This window comes from Tinamus guttatus, unplaced genomic scaffold, assembly GCF_059628265.1.
Source record: "Tinamus guttatus ecotype Peru unplaced genomic scaffold, ASM5962826v1 Tinamus_guttatus_pri_ptg000355l, whole genome shotgun sequence".
Classification (NCBI taxonomy): Eukaryota; Metazoa; Chordata; class Aves; order Tinamiformes; family Tinamidae; genus Tinamus; species Tinamus guttatus.
In genome coordinates, this window is record NW_028288889.1 from 37429 (window position 1) to 58968 (window position 21540).

The window sequence follows — 21540 nt, forward strand, 5'->3', positions numbered from 1 at the left end:
TGCTACCTGCATTTAAAAATACAGCTGAGTCCTGTCTGTGCAGGCCAACCTCCATCCCTTGGTTTTCCCTTTTGTCCTGGGCTTCAGTGGGTTTGACCATCTGGGCAACTCCCAGCCTCTTCAGCCTGTCCACCAGGTTCATCTTCAGCTGGCCCACGTCTGAAGCGTTGCAGGAGGGCTTCAGGCCATACATTTCTTATAAGAAAGTCTCCACTGGTTGGGAGGCCAGGAAGTTTTCTGCCTCGTTACTGCAGAAGTTTGGCCAGGCTGCTGGTGCTGCTGAAGGTGGTGCTTGAATCTCTTCTGTTAGTGAGGACTTCTCCAATATGGAGTCGTTAGGACATGGCTGGGGTGCTCACCACTGCGCTGCCAATGCTGCTAGCACTGCTTTCAAGGGAAAAGGGAGCACACACGGAGCTGGGAGTAACCTGGGTGACATCAGATCACATTTTGACAATACCACAACACTGACTTGTTTGATACTGAACCAAAAGGAAATCCTGGGCCAAATGGTGTAAAACCTGTGAAGTCCTGAAATTCCCCAAACCAAGAGCAATTTAAGTTATGGTTATTTTGGGGGGGGGGACGACAATCTTACCCTCTATTCTTCTGATGGGTGTAAGGAAACAGGCATATTTTATTTAAAAGTAGCGGTATTAAAGCAGTACAGAAGGTAAGAATGGAGAGCTACTAAACAGATTATGTTAATAAGAAGAGATAATATGCTGGAACAGGCCATTATTTTTGAACTACGATTTGAGTCTACACGCTAAATTTCCTATGAGAAATGCAATCACAATAATAACAAAAGCACAGGCTAGAGAGACTTCAGTTGAGCAGCTCAGACACAGTGTTTTCATTTGCCATCTTGAGGATCACTGTAAGAGAAAACAAGACTTGTCTCGGTGGGGTGAGGCCGAACAGGTTACCCCATTTGGAATAAAAGGAAGATGTTTATCATGCACTAATTTTGCACTACTATTATCAGTAGCTTCCAGGTGTATAGGAAGTCTAGCAGCATTGTTTCTTTCACAGTCTCAGCTGGCGCTGTGGGCACGCAGTGATCTTTCCCCAATCAGTCGCTTCCTTAAATATGGCGAAAGCAATCAGTATAAGTTACTTCCAATGCTGCTGCTTTCTATTTCCACCCTGTGCTTGTCCTTTGGCACAGGCATTAGTAAATTCTGGAGCTACCTTAAAAACTTTCATCTATTAAGGGAGACATAATGTCGTAATTTCTGAGCTTATTGGTTGTTGTAATTTAGAATTCTTAGTTTTCGGGCCACTAAAAAAACCAAACATATATCATGTGTGTCAGCTGGCCCGAGTCCCAGTCTGTAGTGTTTAGTTTTTTGATCTCCTCAACTCCTCCCTTAGAGGTGCAAAAGGATTGTTTGCTTTGCCAGAGAGGGGGGCGGGGGAGGGTGCCAAAGGGGAGTTTTTGTCCAGTCTGCTTGAAGGGGGAAGATACAGTCACTTTATGTTACAGGATTTCAACCAATTTCTTGATACAGCCTGGGGATTGCCCATGCAACATGGAGCCAGGCACTCCTAAAGCTAATGCTTGTCGTCATAAATTATTGTGCAGAGGGCAGTAAGTTTGATTTACAAATTCTTTTCCCTAATTTTTCTGGTGGAGGTTCAAGGTCTGACCATTCCATCTCTCGTCCATGACTCACTGTATCATGTAACAGATCGACCCAAGTAGGGAGGTGTACAGGGGGTGTGTGGGGTGCCTGCATTAGCATTGTTTCAATTTGCCATTCCCTCTCTAATTCATGCTACAAGCTTTGAATTTTTGAATTCTTACCTTGATAATCTAATTTCAATTTCTCAATTGTTTTATAGTCCTTCTGTACCTGAATTAAGCAACTGCCGAGAATGGCACAAATAACGGCCTTGCCTTTGCCGTCCTTAAATTTAGCATGGCGTTCCTCTATTCTTTGCAAAACCTTTTCCAGGATCTGACCAATTATCTCTGGCCCAAACTTCCTCACCTTCTGAGGGGCCACATTTCTGTCTCCGTAGGAATTCCTTTATCAACATCCTGCTGACTACACCAGTTTTGTGAAATGTTGCAGTTTGAAAAACATAGTGGTGGTGGGGAAGGAGATATCAAATCAGTATCAGATTCACAGTCCGTGGACCGTAGGTCCGATCGCCTTCCTAGGAGCGAATCGAGTTCCCAAATAGTGTGATCAACTATAAGTTCGACCCTGACAGTATCGGATTCACGAACAGTCCGTCAACTGTAGGTCCGATTGCCTCCCCCCAAACAGGTAGTCGAGTTCAGAAACAGTATGATTTATTCAAATGCAACATTTACAAAGCAGGTTTCGGATGGCAGTACAGGAAATTCTCTACTAGAGCGGGGGGTTTTTAGCTAGCTCTGATGTACAAATGTGCAATCATCACTCACCCCAGAAGATGGGAGAGGGCTCTCGGTCTCGAGTCTCCTCAGGTGGTGTCCCAACCCGAGGGGAGGAAAGGGGGATCAGTGCATTGACTGAGCCAGAATTTACGATGGATTCTTTCTTCTCACTTCTTAGTCTCCTCAGGCGGCGTCCCAACCTGAGGGGAGGGAAGGGGGCTCAGCCAGTCAACTGACCCAAGAGTTACGATGGTTTCTTCCCCCCTCCTTTTCATCCTTAGTTCACCTTTTATACTTTTCTTTACGTTCAGGTGGAGCTTGAGTGACTAGAGTCCTACTTAATATTGTTATTGATTGGTGAAAAAGTTTCTTGCTTTCATTTAAAGGTACAGTCAATCGAAAATCTAGAGCACATGCTCAGCGAGGGGTGGTCTTACCTTGGAGGTGGGTAACTTTTGGGGTGGAGGTGTGTTTTGGCATTATAATGAGCAAAGTTCAAGCAAAGTTCATCCGAAAGGAGTGATTTGCCACCTTTTCTGGCTCATCACCGGACACGTTATCATATATCTCCCATTGGACAGCTACTGTGCGGCTTATCAGCAGCCCAGCACTGGGAGTGCAACAGAGCTTGGCCACGGTGTCTTCACTCCGCTCCATCCTCCGTTACTTCCCTTTGCAATTGCGAGGAGGGCAGATTGTGTTGCCTAGGGAACCGTGGAGGAGCTGAGTTGGTGCCTACCAACCATCCTGGAAGTGGCAACTGTGTATCACCCCAAGCAAGCTTCTGTAATGCCAAAACTTCTGTTAGGCCCGAGTTTTCCTCTCAGTTCCTGCTTTCAGACAGTTCTTCCACAGGAGTGCAATACTGTGCAGGCAAGTGACAAATTACAGGCTAAATTTTGACCGAATCCATTAGAGTTTGAAGGTATATTAAGTCAAATTTAATGCAGTAGTGAAGATGTGTTGTATTAAAAGTGCTTACATAGGCATGCACACACACACAGTTGCATACTTTATATATATATATATATATATGCATGTGTATGAGCATGTATGTATTTTATGTATGTACATGTACACACACACACCCCCTCTCCATATACACTTTTTTCTTTCCAAATACTTGCCATCCATGGGCAGTTTGAGAAAATTCTGAATTGGATACCTCTGAAACTACCTTGTAGGTTTTTAAATCCACCAATTTCTTTTTTACAGTGCCTGAAAATGACAACGAAGCGGAACTTGTTTGTGCGGCTGGTGCCATGCCGCTGTCTGCGTGGAGAGGAAGAAACAGTCACTACACTAGATTATTCTCACTGCAGCCTAGAACAGGTGCCTAAGGAGATTTTCACTTTTGAAAAGACCTTGGAGGAACTTTATTTAGATGCTAATCAGATTGAAGAGCTTCCAAAGGTATGTTGCGTGGTTTTCATTTTGTGATGCGTTTTAACTCTGTTACTTTATTGGCTTGGGTAGGAGCTGGTGTAGGGTCTAGCTTCTTATTTCAGCTTTCAGGTTGCAGTTTGCTAAATGCTTTTAAGTTGATTTTGGTCCCAGCAAAAGCAATCCTGGGAAAAAGAATATTTATGCAATTTAGCTGGACCAGGCTCCAGTACTGGCTTGTACAGAAACTGATCCACCCCAAGAGAAGGTGGTGCGCAGCAGAAGAGGCAGGGTAACTTATTGCTGTAGCAGTGTCTGCTGATACTGACTGATGGTATGCCACAAATTGTGGTGTTATTTCGAAGCTCCAATAACATATGAAGATAAAATAAGCATGTTTAATATCTTATTTGGATGGATTTCTGTGCCCACAAGAGATAGCTACAGTCTAAAGAATTTATGCACTTAAAGTTTCATGTTTTACTTGGGAACAGTGAGTTTTTGCCAAAGTTCATAAGCTGGAATATCAGATTTATTACATCTTAAATAAATCCATATTTATTGTTACTTTGGAGATTGTAGACGGACCACACTGAATTAACAGTACGCTAGAGAAGAGAATGAAAGTAGGTGTCAGGGAGACTTTTGAGTACAAAGTGATCATAAATGTTGCATTACTAGATCCTATTTTGATAGAATTAGGTTAGTAATTAATATTTAAAATTGATTTGTCATAACAAAACCCCACGGCCATGGGGGATGACTGTGGTTTGCTCTGTTAGAAAGTTTGTTATAACCAGCTCCCATCTGTGCTATATTTTGGAAGTAAAGATAACTGAAACTAATAAGCAAATAAAGCTATTTCAGTGTATTACCTTAATTGATCAAAGACCTGGATCCTAGTGAAGATGAGTTGAGTGCTTTCGAAAAGTCCCCCTTAGATGCACCTGAAAAGCCATCTATGAAAATTCATACTCTTAAAGTGAACAGGGCTAAAAGCATATAAGTTGAAACCAGATGTGTGTGTATATATATAAGTTTTTATAATACATTATATATATAATATATAATTCATACATATTTATTATAATTTTTATATATAGAAGTTATTGTGTAGAGTTTTCTGTCTTCTGAGATAATACTTACACTGGTATTCATTGGAATTTTGTTGACTTATAGTATGCTTGAGTTAGAGACTAGGATAGTGTAATAGTTTTATTCCATTTCATCTTCCAAAAAGTTTCTAACTTCTGTTAGAAATGATCAGTCCCTACTCTAATGCCATGTTCCAGAATGATTTGACTTTTTTTAAAATGGTGGAGTTTATTAAGAAAAGCAAACAAAAAAGAAACTTAAATTTCTGAATATCATCTAAAGTAACTTTTATGGAAAATATTTTGTACTATGTATAACTGCAGTCTAGTTTCTGCGATACTGGAAGGAGTTTGTAGGAAATACTAAACACAGCCACTGGTTTGCTGTGGCTTTTTGCAGTTTTTTGCTGTCCTAAGCCTTGTAAACTTGGTTTGTTTTGAGTGAACTAATTGTCAGATGAAGTTTCTGTAGTGAAAGACTGAACAGTCTGGCCTTCACGCTTTGAGGTCAGAAGTTTAAGGGGATTAATAACAAAAGATATATAGAGGAAACTAGGAGTAAAACACATTCACTTTTTTTCTTTGTTTTAATAGCAACTTTTTAACTGTCAGTCTCTGCACAAGCTGAGTTTGCCAGACAATGATCTAACCACATTGCCAGCATCCATTGCAAATCTCATTAATCTCAGGGAACTGGATGTCAGCAAGAATGGTAAGTCACCTATTATACTCGAGTTGCTAAAAGACAAATCCACATGACTGTAAAAAGCTACAATCGAAAGTATTCTTAGAAACTCTAAATCTAATAAATCTTAATTTGCTAGTCTAAATCATTGCTTCACACAAAAGGTTCTCTTTTATGGTCTGTTTGTAGTGTGTGTTTGTTCTACCTACCAAATTAATAGGTATGTACTTTGAGTTTCATTACTGAAAGCCTGATGTGGTGAAGAGCTTTCATATGCTCTCAATTATGCATATGCACAAATTTATTACTTTTAGGGGCTCTTCTAGAGGAGAGTTGTGTTTGCAGAAGCCTTTGTAGAATTTTTTTAGGACCTTCTCTTCTACTTGGTGTCAGATGAAAGTTGCTGGTTTGTAGTATGCAGTTTGGAAACTGTAGTAGGACTTGACTGCTTTGCCATCTCTGCTGTGGGGCTGGGAACCTCTGTCTTGTGGGGCGAGTAAGTGGTGTTGAGCAGTGACTACTTCACGTGTGTGACTCAAACTATATCGTTCCTGGCACATCGGAGCACTTGATAGATTGTGAAAAGTTGTCAGCCGAGAGCTATGCATATGGAGTTTCTAATGATAATGGAGTTTCTATGATAATGGTAATGTTTTGTGAAGTTGGCAGCTCTGTGCCACTGTGAGGAAATTGAAATAACTTAAACTGTCAACAGACTACTTTTTGTGGCTTTTTTTAAAAAGTATGTTCAATCACATGCTGAATTGATGAGAATATAATAGACTTGCCTTGATTCAAAGGGAAATGAGAGGACCCGTTGCAGAGTAAGACTAAAACTTTCTTAATTTAGACTATCGTATTTACTTCCCATTGCTTGGGCTTTGAACATTTTGTCAGAGCTCTGGATATTTGTATGGGGATGAATTTCTCAGTGAGAGATCACAGAATGCTTAGGGTTGGAAGGGACCTCTAGAGGTCATCTAGTCCAACCCCTCTGCACACACAGGGTCACCTAGAGCACGTGGCACAGGACTGTGTCCAAGTGGGTTTTGAAGATCTCCAGAGAAGGAGACTCCACAACCTCTCTGGGCAGCCTGTGCCAGGGCTGTCACCCTCACAGGAAAGTTCTTCCTCACATGGAGGTGGAACTTCCTGTGTTTCAACTTACACCCGTTAACCCTCATCCTGTCACCGGCCACCACAGAGAAGAGCCTGGCCCCATCCTCCCTACAATCACCCCTCAGGTACTTGAACATGTTGATCAAATCTCCTCTAAGCCTTCTCTTCTCCAGACTAAACAGGCCCAGCTCACTTAGTCTTTCCTTATATGACAAATGCTCCAGTCCCTTAATCATCTTTGTGGCTCTCCTCTGGACCCTCTCTAGAAGCTCAATGTCCCTCCTGTACTGGGGAGCCCAGAACTGCACCCAATACTGCAGGTGCGGCCTCACCAGAGCTGAGCAGAGGGGCAGGATCCCCTCCCTCACCCTGCTGGCAATGCTCCTCCTGATGCAGGCCAGGATCCCATTGGCTTTCTTGGCCACGAGGGCACACTGCTGCCTCATGGTTAACCTGTTGTCAACCAGGACTCCCAAATCCCTCTCTGCAGAGCTGCTTTCCAGCAGGTCAACCCCTAATCTGTACTGGTGCCTGGGGTTATTCCTCGCCAGGTGCAGGACCCTGCACTTGTCCTTGTTGAACCTCATGAGGTTCCTCTCTGCCCAACTCTCCATCCTGTCCAGGTCCCTCTGAATGGCAGCGCAGCCCTCGGGAGTGTTGGCCACTCCTCCCAGTTTGGTGTCATCTGCAAACTTGCTGAGGGTGCACTCTGTGCCCTCGTCCAAGTTTATTGATGAACAAGTTGAAGAGCACCAGGCCCGGTACTGACCCCTAGGGGACACCACTGGCCACAGGCCTCCAACCAGACTCGGTCCCATTTATCACCACCCTCTGGGCTCTGCCGTCCAGCCAGTCCTCAATCCACCTCACTGTCCACTCATCTCACCAACACTTCTGGAGCTTTCCTATGAGGATGTTATGGGAGATGGCGTCGAACGCTTTGCTGAAGTCAAGGTAGACAACATCCATGGCTCTCCCATCGTCCATCCAGCTGGTCACCTCATCGTAGAAGGCTATCAGGTTTGTCACACACGACTTTCCCTTGGTGAATCTATGCTGACTACTCCTAATCACCTTCTTTTCCTTGACATACCTAGAGATGGTCTCTAGGATGAGCTGCTCCATCACCTTTCCAGGGACGGAGGTGAGGCTGACTGGCCTGTAGTTTCCCAGCTCCTCTCTCTTGCCCTTTTTGAAGACTCGAGTGACGTTGGTTTCTTCCAGTCCTCCGGCACCTCCCCCGCCCTCCATGACCTCTCAAAGATGATGGAGAGCGGCTGAGCAATGACTCCTGCCAATTCCCTCAGCACTCTTGGGTGCATCCCATCCGGGCCCATAGATTTATGGGTGTCCAGTTTGCCTAAATAATCCCTAACCCAGTCCTCCTCAACCAGTGGAAAGTCCTCCTCTCTCCCGGTTCTCTCTCTTTTCTCTGGGCTCAGTACATGGGGACAGGCCTTAGCAGTAAAGACTGAGGCAAAGAAGGCATTTAGTAACTCTGCCTTCTCTGTGTCCTCTGCCACTAAGGCACCCTCCCCATTCAGCAGCGGACTAACATTTTCCCTAGCCTTCCTCTTGCTGCTGATGTATTTGTAGAAGCCCTTCCTGTTGCCCCTGACATCTCTCGCTAACTCTAATTCCAAACGGGCCTTGGCCTTCCTCATTGTATCCCTGCATTCTCTGACAATGTTCCTATATTCTTCCCATGCGGACTGGCCCTTCTTCCACATTATGTACGTGCTCTTTTTCTCATTAAGTTTACCCAACAGCTCCTTGCCCATCCACGCAGCTTTCCTGCCCACCTTGCTTGCCTTCTTTCTTGTAGGAATGCACCGATCCTGAGCTTGGAGGAAATGGTGCTTGAATAGTAGCCAACTCTCCTGGACTCCCTTTCCTTCTAGGACCCTTGCCCAGGGGATTCCTCCAAGGAGCTCCCTGAAGAGGTCAAAGTTAGCTCTCTTGAAGTCCAGGATTGCAATCCTTCTTCTTGTCCAGCTTCCTCCTCGCAGGATCGTGAATTCCATCATCTCATGGTCACTGCAGCTGAGACTGCCCCTAACCTTCGCATTTCCCACTAGACCATCTCTGTAGGTTAGTATCAGGTCTAGCAGCACTCCTCCCCTTGTTGGCTCATTAATCACCTGCGTCAAGAAGTTATCTGCGATGTTCTGCAGGAACCTCCTGGACTGCCTGTTCCTAGCTGTGTGATTATCCCAGCAGACATCAGGGTGGTTGAAGTCCCCCATAAGGACCAGGGCCTGGGATCGTGAGGCTTCTTGCAGCTGCCTGTAGAAGGCCTCATCCACTTCCTCTCCCTGATCAGGTGGCCTGTAGTAAACTCCCACGACAGCGTCGCCCCTGTTGTCCTGCCCTTTAATCCTCACCCACAGGCTCTCGTCCCACGCTTTGTCCTCCCCTATGCTGAGCTCCATACATTCCAGTTGCTCTCTCATGTAAAGAGCAACTCTGCCACCTCGCCTTCCTGGCCTGTCCTTCCTGAAAAGCCTAAAGCCATCCAAGGCCACGTTCCAGTCATGAGAGCTGTCCCACCATGTCACAGTAATTGCAGTGAGATCATGGCCCTGTAATCGCACATGCCTCTCCAGTTCCCCTTGTTTATTCCCCATGCTGCATGCATTTACATAGAGGCATTTGAGTTGGGCTCCCAATGTGCCACTCTTTCTAGATGGGGCAGCTGGAACTTGACCATGTGGGCCTTCGGGAGTTCATTCTAAATGAGTTCATAAAGTTCATATGAGTTCAAATATTCTTATGAGTTCAAAATGAGTTCATAAAGTTCATTCTAAATGTGGGAAGCTTTTCTATTTACAGTTATTTTTTTTCAAGTCTTTTTAGTAATTCCTTTATTAAATATTTTGTCTGTGTTATGAAAGACACTAAACAGAATGTTTCTGCAATGTAAAATTAAATTCTGTATAAAATATATATAAAAGATAGGAGGTGAACAAAATGGTTTTCCAATGCAGTTAAGGCATGATTTGGGTCTTGAATATGGAATTTGAGTGTACTTATTTGAAATTCTGAGGTAAGTGTAATGCAAATCTGTTTCTGGACTCCAGTTTTCGTAACGCAGAAAAGGCATTGCTGTAGAAGTAACTGTTATTTTTGTGTGAATTGCATGGTACAGTAAACTATGCCCTTTTTTGTAACAGGACATTTCCAGTGACTCTTCACTATAGTATCTCTAGTGTGCTGAATTTGCAGCTGAGGATGGTAAAGGAGGGGGAAAAAAAGGCCAACTCGTGTTATCCTTTAGTTTTGGGTTACTCCGAGCACTTGACAACCCGAGCAATAAATGAGACCTTGTTCAGAAGCACCTGAAGCTCGGTAGTCCTGTGAGATGGCTGCAGTGTCAGAACAGCTGCCTGCAGCCTTCCTCCTATCCCACCTTCTGCAGTTTTGCCCTGCCCTGCCCTGCCATGTTTGGTGGGATGGAAATGTCAGGCAGGTCTTCAAGAAGCAGTATTCTTGGTTATCCTTGTTTTCCAGTAAGAGGCATTTAGGAATCTGTCTTGCTTCTCAAATACTTTTACAGAGAGATCTTGCCCTAAAATTGAAGCTCTTCCAACTGGTTTGAGGATGAATGCTTGGGAAGCTGTTTGGTTTGCTGAAGGTTTCTAGCTATGCTGAGACACACTTACACAAGGATTAAAAAAAAAAAAAAAAAAAAAAAAAAAAGTGTGACCATAGTCTTGGTTCCCCCCGTACCAGGTCAGACAGTTTAAGCAGTACAAGTTATTCGTAGTATTTTTAAATATGGCATGAGTTTCAGCTTTCAAAATAATATTTAAAATTTATGAATTTCACCAACTGTCTCAAAACAAAAATTTTAGAAATATTAAACCAGACTTGTAATGGGTTCAAAGCAGTTTGAAGATGAGGAAAAGCTTATTTTTGAAAGCCAACTTTGTAATACCGTGTACACAAGCGTAAGCATGAAATCTTTATTTTAAAGCTTTTAAGTGCTATATAAAAAAGTACTTTGCATCTTTAATGTCACTACTTCTTCCAAGTGTGGGCACTTATTCTGAAAAAAGTCTTAATTGTGAGTAAACAGGTTTTGTTACTGTATAAATGAGAAAATATATTTAGTTAAGTACCCACCTCACTCAGAAAATGAACACCAAATATATTGCCAATACTGTTTTTGTTGTTGTTGTAACTCTAATTATATTGTAATAGTTACCATAACTGATAAGAACAAAATTGTTCTTAAATCTCATTAGTGAAATTTAAAAAACATCGTATGGAAATATTTGCTAGTTTTTAAATAAAAGTGCTAATTTGCTTCTGTCCGGTTTGTAGCTAAACTGACACTTTCATTGATGTTTTTTTTCTGAAAAATCAGTGTAATGACTGTTTCTTTTCCCTCCCAACTTCCCCAGCAACCCTCCAAACAATGGTCCAACACCCATTTTTATTGTAGCCTGAGCATAGGACAGGAACATAGTTGTAGCTTAAGCCTACAGACTTGCAGGGGAGCTCAATGAAAGGGAGGACCAAGAGGAGAGGAAGCTTCAACATTTTCTTAGGATGTAGCAGTGAAATGCTCTGTAACAATGGAGAGGTGAATCAGTTTGCCAAGCTATTAGCAGACACTTGTGAAGCCAAGTTGCTTCAAATAAAAATGGGTAAATCCAGTAAGGTTCTTGTAAATTTTAACTTTTTATTATTATTTTGTTGTTGTTGTTGATTAAAAGCAAAAGGTTTTCAAATAAGGGAGCTATTCTGTGTAAACGAAGTATGTGTGGGAGGACTGGAGAATGAAAGGCATATAAATTTATTCTGTTTTGTTAAATCCATAACAAGTTTAATAACTTAATAATTTAAATCGGTGACAGGTTTACCTTTGAGTTGTAAACCTTGAGAAGGGTAGGCTTCTTCCACAGGTCTCAGATTGTGGTGTTGGCTTTAGTAAGAGACAGAAAGTTATAGATTCTGTAGCACCAATACCAGTATAGAAATCTTTGAATTAACTGGGATCTAAGATGCTGGTTGCTTTGCGAATAATGAAAAATGCTTTTAATGCAGAAAAGTTTGCAGAAATCTCAAGTTAAAGCAAACTGTGTAAATATATAAGAATATAGATCATGACCAGTACTGTATATTAAGCTTTTGGTTTCAACTTTGAGCTTTTACAAAAACTTTTCATTATCCTAAAGACAGCTGTGGTATGTTTTTTTGAGCTCTGAAAATATTTTATCTTGATTACTGTGTTTAATTCATATTGGCTCCAGTTGCAGTAAAGAGGCTGAGCCGAGAATGCACCAAAGCTGCTCTCTTTTTGGTGCCTTATGAGCAGCTGCTTGCACAGGAGCTCAGAGCAGGGGGAGGAAGGTGCTTCATTAGGGCTGAGCATGCAGGTCTGACTCTGTGTCATCCCCATTTGGGAGGCTGCAGCCTGGGATGGCTGCACAGAGAGTGTTTGTTCCTGCAGCAAGAGGCCTTTTTGGTTTGTGTCTGTCTGTCGTGTGCAGGAAGAAAACGTGTGTTTTTCTCGCATTTCCCAGAAACCAAGAGACCCAGCTGTAAACACTTTCCTTTGGGGTGTTACCCATATAGCTTTCACAGGTCTCATATGTTAGTGATTTTTTTTTCCTGTGCTTTTTAGAAATTGAATGAATAAATCTCTTGGCAAGCCTCTATTTTAAAACATTCCTGTGTGAAGAGAGGTAGAAGTTAATTGGGAGGTACTGCCACTGCTGTCTCTAGCAATAAGAGTTTGAGTAAGTGAAATTTAGGAATACTAATTACAGGATTTGATTGCAAAGTATGAACAACACGAGCAAGCCCCTATCTTGAGTACAGCTCAAACAACAGCACGTGTCAGCTCTGTGATCCATTGCAGCACAGGCTCCTGCCAGCAATGCATCTGATTTGCACAATTTTCTGCAAACCCAGAGCTGTTGATATTAGTGCAAAGTCTTTTCTTGGAGAAGAGAAAAAGGTGGTTCCAGTTTGCTCTCCTGCTCTACAAATAATGCTGGTCTTGGGGAGAGAACAGGATCTGCTGTCCAGGTGAGGAGGTGGCTGCAGCTCCAGATGGTGGGTGAGCCCCCAATTACCTGTACAACTGCCTTAATCCAGCCCCTGATGATGAGGGGAACCTTAGCACATGTTTGTTTTATCAGCTGTGCCAAAACAGTTATTGCTGTCTGGGGAGACAGAGACCAGGTGAAATTCATCATCACAGCTGTGCTGCGTGATCCAGAAGGGATCGATGATCTACAGACTTGGGGCCACTGACCCTAACTCCCCCTGTGACCTCTGTGCCTTCATGCATATGCTGCAGCTGCTCTGGGGAGCTGCATTCCCTACCCTGCTCTGTAGGCCCTGCTGCCTGTGGAGGTTTGGCCAAGTGGATTTTATAAACGATGAATGATTTCTGCTTATGGCTCAGCCCAGGCAGTAATTTAGTTTTCCCTTCTTTACCCAATTGCCAAATTCTTCTGCAGCTATCTTGCAGTTTCATTGCCTTTCTCCAGACTCAGCTCTTATAGAAGTTGGCCAGTGAGTTTAGAATCCTTGATACTTGGGGAAAAATGGGAGGAAGAGAGGAGCAAGTGAAAACTGCTGTCATTTAAATCTCACTTCTGGGGGAAACTGCACCACAAGGAACCTTTGTTCCCAGTTTAGTTTGTGGATCCAGTGGTTAAATTAAAGATTATGAACAAGCTCTATTTTCTCATGCTTTACAAAAGATCATAGTCCATTATCATGGTGCATTGTTTGCTGTGAGGCAGTAAGAGTGATCTGTCAGTCATCTACGGCACTGAAGTTGGGTGGAAGTTGTTTTGTAAAGTAGGAAATAACAAGCAGAAGATCCGTATCCATATGATGCTTCTCAAGGAAAGTGAGATAAGGCTGTAACAGACTGGATAACCCCTAAATTGGTCATTGTAGTGTGTTCCTCTTCTGTAATACTAGAGTATCAATAGATTAAGTAAGTGATAGAAGATGCTGAAGGAAAACAGGATTTAGAAAACAATGTGGATCTCAGAATTTGTGGTGTTTACTTGATCTGTTTGTGAATGCTGAAACTCTTTGTAGGATCAGTTAGTAAATCCTGCTTCCTTATCATCTGATAGATAGGAACCATCTCTTAGTTTTCTTGTGTTCTGAATGTTCTTGAATACTGTTTATTTTGCTACATGCTGTTATCTGCAATTTACTGCTGTTTTGAGTGGTAGTTCCTATTTATTTAACAGCGTACCTAGGTGTTAAATGAGGTTGGTAAGATAGCGTATACTGTGACAATTCTGGCTCTAAGAACAAAGCAATGGATAATTCATGGGTTACTTCATAGTTGGCTTTCCCATATCAGTTGAATTTCAGTTGTTAGTTTGTTTTTAAAACTCTTACTACATTTTGCCCGAGGCATAGTCAAATAAGGGACTGCTGTAGAGTCTTCTGATCATATACAAAAGCGTGCTGATTTAACATGTCTGTATTTGGATAGCTAATATTTTATTCAGCTGTTCTGTTGAGAGCAAGTTTATATTGGTGTTCTCTTCCTCTCTAGTGGAAGAGCCTTGTTTCTGTTTTCTAGGCATTGATCACAAGTTTAAGTCTTCTGCGCTTTAGTAAATGCCTGATGTAGTATTGGGCATGGTATTAATATTAAAAACATGAGTTTTTGCATGTTATACTAGAGTATCTGATATCCAAACACCAACTTATGGTCAGTGCTGTGGTCACTCTGATTTTTTTTTTTTTTTTTTTACTCTAACTACAGGGGAACTTAGGAGTCACATGCTTTGATTGTTGTAGACCTCATTCCTCATGGAGGAAAAGCATAATACGTTTTCCTCATTAACTTTACCTGCAATAGGCAATGTACTTTTCTAGTATTTTGGTGTAGGCTTCTAAACTTCCAAACTATCCCTGGAGCTGAAAATATCCCATCTGCTTCCTAGAAATAAAGCCTCATTATATCACAGATCTTTTTTAATTTCAATTTTTGAACTCAGAGAGTGACAGTGAATGGATTCAGTTAAAAGAACCACCCGATCCAATGGTAAAATTCACAGGGCTAAAGCTCTGTATTTATTGATGCACAGGTACACACTCCCCCCTGAAAAAACAAGAATTAGCAGCAGTTTTGGCTTGTGTTACAGCTGATAGTTCAATTCCTGCTGGCCCCTTCCCTGCTATTCTTAATTGTCCTCGAGTTCAATGAGTTATTTCCTAAAAAGAATCCATGATACTTAAATAAATATTTAAGCATCTGGATTGTGTGGCTTAGTGTGCTTTTCTTGCCTTTCATCTCTAAAGAACAGAGTACAACACCTGGTATGAGTCAAAAGCAAGAGCTTCAGCTGTTTGGCGTGACAAACAGATTTGGGTCAAGTTCTCAAAGCAGCCTTAGCAGAATCAGAGTTTGTGTTTAGACAGAATTTATGGGCATAGTGATTTTTCTTCCTCAACATCATTAATTGATATAAGGTAAAAGTATGTGTTTCGTGGCCAATTTTCTTGTCAAGTGGTATCATGATCTCTTATCTACAAGCTCAACTTTCTTACTATACAAACATGAAAGGAATCAAAGGCTACTGTGAGAAAATATATTTTTTATTATTATTTTAGTAAAAACATTACAGTTGATGCTTTGCTATTTTTCTTTGTTTTGGTGTTCCCAGGCACATACACAAGGAAAGACACAAACAAATTCCCACCTGCCAATCTCAATCAGATGACCCTGCCCTTGTACTTGTCCCTGCAGCTGCACTGTAAGAGCATTAATGTTGCTGCGAGTAGCCTGGAATGCCACTACCCCTGGAATAAAAAAGAGCATCCACTGAGGGCAGTTGCTTCTTAGCTGGCTTGCTCCATAGGTTCAGGCTGCCCTGCCCATGCACCTGTTCAACATTTTAGAAGCAGATAAAATTACGTCCCTTAACTGCAAGATAAATAGCAAAGATTTGCTACCGTTGTTTTAAACTAACTCTTGTTTAAACTACCTCTTGTTTACTAGTTGTCCCCCTTTTTTCTTTTGCCACTGCATGATGAGGGCAAACACCGAGATTGGGTTGGAGACGACCATGAGGTGCATCGGGAGTTCAGAGCATTCCTTCCATTGCGACATTCTCCTGTGTGCACTGATATGATGTATTGAGTAGGCCATATGGCTTCAGGTATGGCCAGTTGCTTAGAGGAATACCTAACACCAGTGCATCAAATTGGTCTGCTGTCCCACAAAGCCAACAACTCTTGATTTGGGTATAATTAACAATACACCTAAGAAACATAACATATGCATTAGTGTTAAAAGTAGCATCAGCTTCTATAATAGTGTTAAAAGCAACATTACCTCCTAAAAGCCACAACATACAGCTAATAATAATAGTAACACTTCTTCCTCCCATGTTGTTGTTCTGCAGGCTAGGGTACCAGCTAGGGTACCGGCTGCTTGCCTGCTACATCTGATGTATGCGGGTTTGCTTCCAGCCAAGGTCTCACCCATTTTTCTGGCACCCATCTGGTTCCAGTATCTGTAACAACACAAGCATACCCTTTTCCCCAGGTTATCAAGTCCAAAGGTCCCGTCCATTTTCCCGTGTTCCAGTCTCTCAGCATCACCTTACACGGACCCGACTTTACTTCTGTCAGGGCTCCCTTTAGCCCAGCCCTGTGTTTGACCATCAGAGGGACTAGGCTGTCCTGGGGTAATCTCAAAAATTTAAAACATATACTGCTCTTGCCAATTTTTTGTTTTTTGTAGCTGGCGTTTCAGCGTTTGGTTCATATGTTCCACTATGTCATAGTCCTCAGGATGCAATGGTATGGTGAAAAAACAATCTTTTAAATCAATTATTAAGATGTCCCAATCATTTTGGAAGGTCCTCTGTTTCCATTTCTATGTATGTTTGCACAGCTTCAATTTCGTTTCCTCTCTGTCCAAGGATACAAGTCAGAGTACGGCTCCCAGTCCTCCACTGGTGGTGGGAGGGGGGGTGGGCGGGGGAGGTGGGGGGGGACGCCGTAGTCTGAGTTATTCCTGGCTTTCCCGCTTTCAAATTCTGCACTTTCTTGTTGTGCTTATTCAGCCCTCTCTGCTGATACATATTACACAATAAAGATCTAAAGACCACAGACACAAACAGCACAAACACAATTTCCATCCAGTGGCACGACCTCACGTAGCTGTGCACTCCGCTAGTGAGTTCCACTGGTTGTCGGCAGGACACTGAGACTCTCTCGAGTTGGCAGATTAGAGGGTTGCTGACAGGCTCCTAACTCGGCGGGCGTCCCCGCAGAGACAACGTAGGCCTCAGTGTTAGGAGTCTCACCCCTCCTTTCTCTCTGCACTGTCTGTTTAAGCCCGGTGCATCCTGCCACGTAGGGCCAGTACGTGCCAGCAGGCAGACCGGGGGTGGGGGGGCGGACAAACTCCGCCTTCAGTCACATAACCTTCCCTCCTGGGTGCGCAGGTGCGCATACCAGTAAGTGGTCCCAGTCGTCAGTCTGAGGGTCCTGCCTTTCTCCTCTTACTCCCTCTCAGGTGTTTGACCTTCAAATTAGTTTAGAGGATGTTTGCAGTTAAGTTGGCTACAAGCCCGGTCGAGCAGCCGCCTTCAGCTGCTTTTGGAGGAGGTCAGCTGTGAGCCTGGCTGAGCAGCCGCCTCCATGCTCCTTATCTCTCAGCCTAGGCAGGCAAACATCTTCTTTCTCAAGATCTTGGATTCTATTTCGCACAACAGTTTTATGACTCTACAGATCATACAAATTTCCAGCTTTCAACCATACCTCGTGTCAGCATCAATATACAAAGGATACAACACATAATAGAGATGAACATAGCAAATAGAAATAATAGCCCTAATAATGGCTTCTGTCCTCACTTAAAGCATTACAATTCTTCAACCCCCACTTTACAAGACAGATCAAATTCCCCTGCACCTCCCTCCTGGCTTTCGTCAAGCCCTCAGCAACATGAGTCTCCTTGATCTCATTCGCCTTCTCTTCCCCGGCCCCCCTTCTCCCCCTTTTTTTTTTTTTTTTTTTTTTTTTTTTCTTCAAGGCAATCTAACAAGTCCTAGACCCAGCCGGGCCATTACTCAGGCTCACCGGGCGAGGTCTGGAAGTGGGGGCACAGACGGTGCAGGTGCCGCAGGCACAGGCGAGGACGCGGGAGGGGGGGTTGGAGATGGATCTCCAAACACCAGCAGTTTTCAGTGGCGTGGCGGTCCCGGTCCTGAAGTGCTCGCAAAGGCGGACGTGGCTCCAACAGCCACTTTCCTTTTGGCTTTCACATCGGATTCGAATACTAGGTGGGGCTCGGCTTTGAACCCATTCTCTCTGCACCAGATCGAAAGCTTGCAGAGGGTCTGTTCATCAGTAGCTTGCTCCAGGGATTGCACGAGCCTGTTCACCAAATTTCCGTAGGACTCCCACAATCCCTGCTTCACCATCGTAGATGATGGGGCCTTTCGTTCTGATGGCACTAAAAACAGCGCCTGCTTCGCAGCATCCGCGGCTGCATTACGCTCACTGCTGCTACTCTCCAGCTTCCCCAAACTTTTTGCCGACTTTCTCGCCGCTCCGGCCCTTTCCTCAGCCCCTGCCGGTGGTCCTGTCTCCTCCGGAGAAGCAGAAGCCTCTCGATAGGAGTCAGCTCTACCCGACTCAGAGCCAAGGCCGGCCTCTTCGGTGACTTCAGCCGCAGTCTTTCGGGATCTGGCAACAATGCCCCTTGGAGTAGCATTCATTCCCCCACTAAATGGTGAAACCTCAGATTCCGATCCCAACATTTCCGAAGCCGCCATGGCCATCTTCTGCTCAGCAGCCATCTGACGGAGATGGTTCCTAACTTCTTTCCAGGTGGACCCCATCTCTTTAGCGGATTTGCTTCCGCTGATTGTGGATTCCCATAACGAATCCCCGATCTCCCGTCACGCTGTAACACTGAATATACTGGGAGGATCTGAAAAGTGGCCTTGTTCTCTGACCCATTTTAACAACTCATAGAGTTTCTTTGTACTCACAGCCGCCTCTCGCTTAGCGAGAATCTGTGATAGCAGCTGTGTTGCCGCCTCCCAGTCCGTGGTTAAGGCGGTCTTTGCGGAGGGGCCCCCTCTGAGCACCCCCAGACCTACGCCTTTGCGCCCGGTCCCGGCGTGCAGCTAGCATGCACTCACCGCCGCCTCTCGGCTCCCCGGCCTCCCTTCACCATCTCAAGACGATGTTCCGAGGCCGACCGTTCCCGCACCGTTGTGCCAGGTTCCCCGAATACCCGCACCGTTGTGCCAGGTCCGACGCCTACCCGCACCGTTGTGCCAGGTCCCCGCGTCGCTTCCCGAATCCTGCACCGTTGTGCCAGGTCCCTGTTCGGGTGCCAGATGTTGGGAGCCGAGATGGATTACAAGACACGGACTCAATATGAGTTTAAATCTTGCTCCGTTTATTAGCCGAAGTGCGCATATATTTATACCTACAAACATCTGAGGGATTTCCAGGCTATCTATGGTTGGTTGCTAGGAGGGTTGCTAGATCCCGGCCGCATAGGCTCTTTCCCAGCTCTGCAAAGTTGTTTACCCGAAACAGCTAGCTACTCTTTCCCAGCTAGCTCCTCATTCCCAGCCGGCCAAGGACAATTCGCTAACACTCCCCTGTACATTATCAGCAAGGCGCAGGGTGTGCAGATCCTCAGCACAGCATTTCCCTGTAGAGGAATGGTTAGAGAGCCGCGGACATGGCTGCCCAGCAGGCCTGCTCAATTCCAGCCTTCAGGTTTCAGTGAAAGAACAAAGGGACTGCTAACTAGGAGATAAGGAAGTAGACCAAGGTCAGAGGGAATAAAAGAGCTGTTGAACTAAAAGGATGAGCTAAACAAGTAAGGGGGGCTGTAAGGGTCTTAGTTAGATCATTGTCTACCAATTAGGATCCTGTGTAATTACATCACTAACTGCTAGAATCATATAAATGTACTGCATGTAAGCTAATATACGAGGTCAGTTCCAGCTTCTATGAAGTTCTTGTCTGGCATTCCTGACTCGCTCCAAGCTGCAACAAGTGGCGCCCGAACAGGGACAAGATTCCGAACAGGGACTAGATTCCGAACAGGGACAAGATTCCGAACAGGGACTTGGCACAACGGTGCGGGATTCCGGAGGACGACATACGGGTGCAGCCGAGTGATCTGACCAAGAAGGGGACCAGAGCGGGTAAGCCGGCCGTGATTGCGCACACGGAAAAGACGGCGAAGGGGGGCAAGAAGCTGGGGCCCGGGACGGAAAAACGGCGTCAGGGAAGGGCTAGAAGCAGAGACCCCGGTGTACGTACAAAATGGAGCGAGAAGCTGCTGTACAATTGCTGCTGGACTTATTAGCAAAGAGGGAGGCAGCAGTGAGCATGAAGAAGCTGTATGAGCTGTATAAATGGGCTAGAGACGAGGGACACTTGCAAAGACCCAAGCTGAAGCGAGGGGGTTCTGAGCCCCACCATCGCCCAAAGGACATCACAGGGCCACCGCTGGATTGTGAGCCTCCCGAAGCTGCGAGCAGTGTACCTGTAAAAGCCTTTGCGAGCACTTCAGGAACGGGACCGCCACGCCACTGAAAACCGCTGGTGTCTGGAGATCCATCGCCAACCCCCCCCCCGCCTGCGTCCTCATCTGTGCCTGTGGCGCCTGCACTGTCTGTGCCCCCACTCCCGGACCGCCCCGTCGTGCCTAAGAACGGCCCGGCTGGGTCCAGGACTTGTTAGATCACCTTGAAAAAAGGAGAAGGAGGGCCGGGGAAGAGAAGACGAATGAGATCAAGGAGACTCATGTTGCTGAGGGCTTGACAACAGCCAGGAGGGAGGTGCAGGGGGATTTGATCCGTCTTTTAAAGTGGGGGTTGAAGAATTGTAATGCTTTAAGTGAGGACAGAAACCGTTATTAGGGCTATTATTTCTGTTTGCTATTTTCATCTCTATTATGTGTTGTATCCTTTGTATATTGATGCTGACACGAGGTATGGTTGAAAGCTGGAAATTTGTATGATCTGTAGAGTCATAAAATTGTTGTGCGAAATAGAATCCAAGACCCTGAGAAAGAAGATGTTTGCCTGCCCGGGCTGAGTGATAAGGAGCATGGAGGCGGCTGCTCAGCCAGGCTCACAGCCGACCTCCTCCAAAAGCAGCTGAAGGCGGCTGCTCGACCGGGCTTGTAGCCAACTTAACTGCAACATCCTCTAAATTAATTTGAAGGTAAAACATCCGAGAGGGAGGAAGATGAGAAAGGCAGGACCCTCAGACTGACGCCTGGGACAATTTACTGGTATGCGCACCTGCGCACCCAGGAGGGAAGGTTATGTGACTGAAGGCGGAGTTTGTCCACCCCCTGGTCTGCCTGCTGGCATGTACTGGCCCTACGTGGCAGGATGCACCGGGCATAAACGGACAGTGCAGAGAGAGAGAGGGGGTGAGACTCCTAACACTGAGGCCCACGTTGTCTCTGCGGGGACACCCGCTGAGTTAGGAGCCTGTCAGCAACCCTCTAATCTGCCAGCTCGAGAGAATGTTCAGTCTCAGTGTCCTGCCGACAAGTATTACCTCACAAGTAATTAGGCATACTTTGCTTCTTTAACGTGCTTTCACCTGAATAGCCGTAGCAACTTTTTTCTGTGTGATTATTGCCGAATCCCAAACCCATTCGCAACCTAATTGACAACGAGGATGGGACTTGGCAATTGAGACAGTGGAACTCACTAGTGGAGTGCACAGCTACGTGAGGTCATGCCACTGGATAGAAACTGTGTTTGTGCTGTTTGTGTGTGTGGTCTTTAGATCTTTATTGTGTAATATATATATATCAGCAGAGAGGGCTGAATAAGCACAACAAGAAAGTGCAGAATTTGAAAGCGGGAAAGCCAGGAATAACTCAG

At 44.7% G+C, this 21540-nt stretch overlaps 1 protein-coding gene across 3 annotated transcripts in view; it reads left to right on the forward strand.

The window, feature by feature from the left end:
- The window catches only part of LOC104575698 (erbin), a 77671-nt gene that overhangs the window by 13270 nt on the left and 42861 nt on the right, over positions 1 to 21540 (forward strand). For all 3 annotated transcript variants that reach the window (XM_088529888.1, XM_088529891.1, XM_088529892.1), the window contains exons 2-3: positions 3587 to 3784; positions 5443 to 5560. In XM_088529888.1, coding sequence (XP_088386014.1) covers positions 3596 to 3784; positions 5443 to 5560 — 307 coding nt within the window. In that variant the 5' untranslated portion in view covers positions 3587 to 3595. The remainder of the gene's footprint in view (positions 1 to 3586; positions 3785 to 5442; positions 5561 to 21540) is intronic.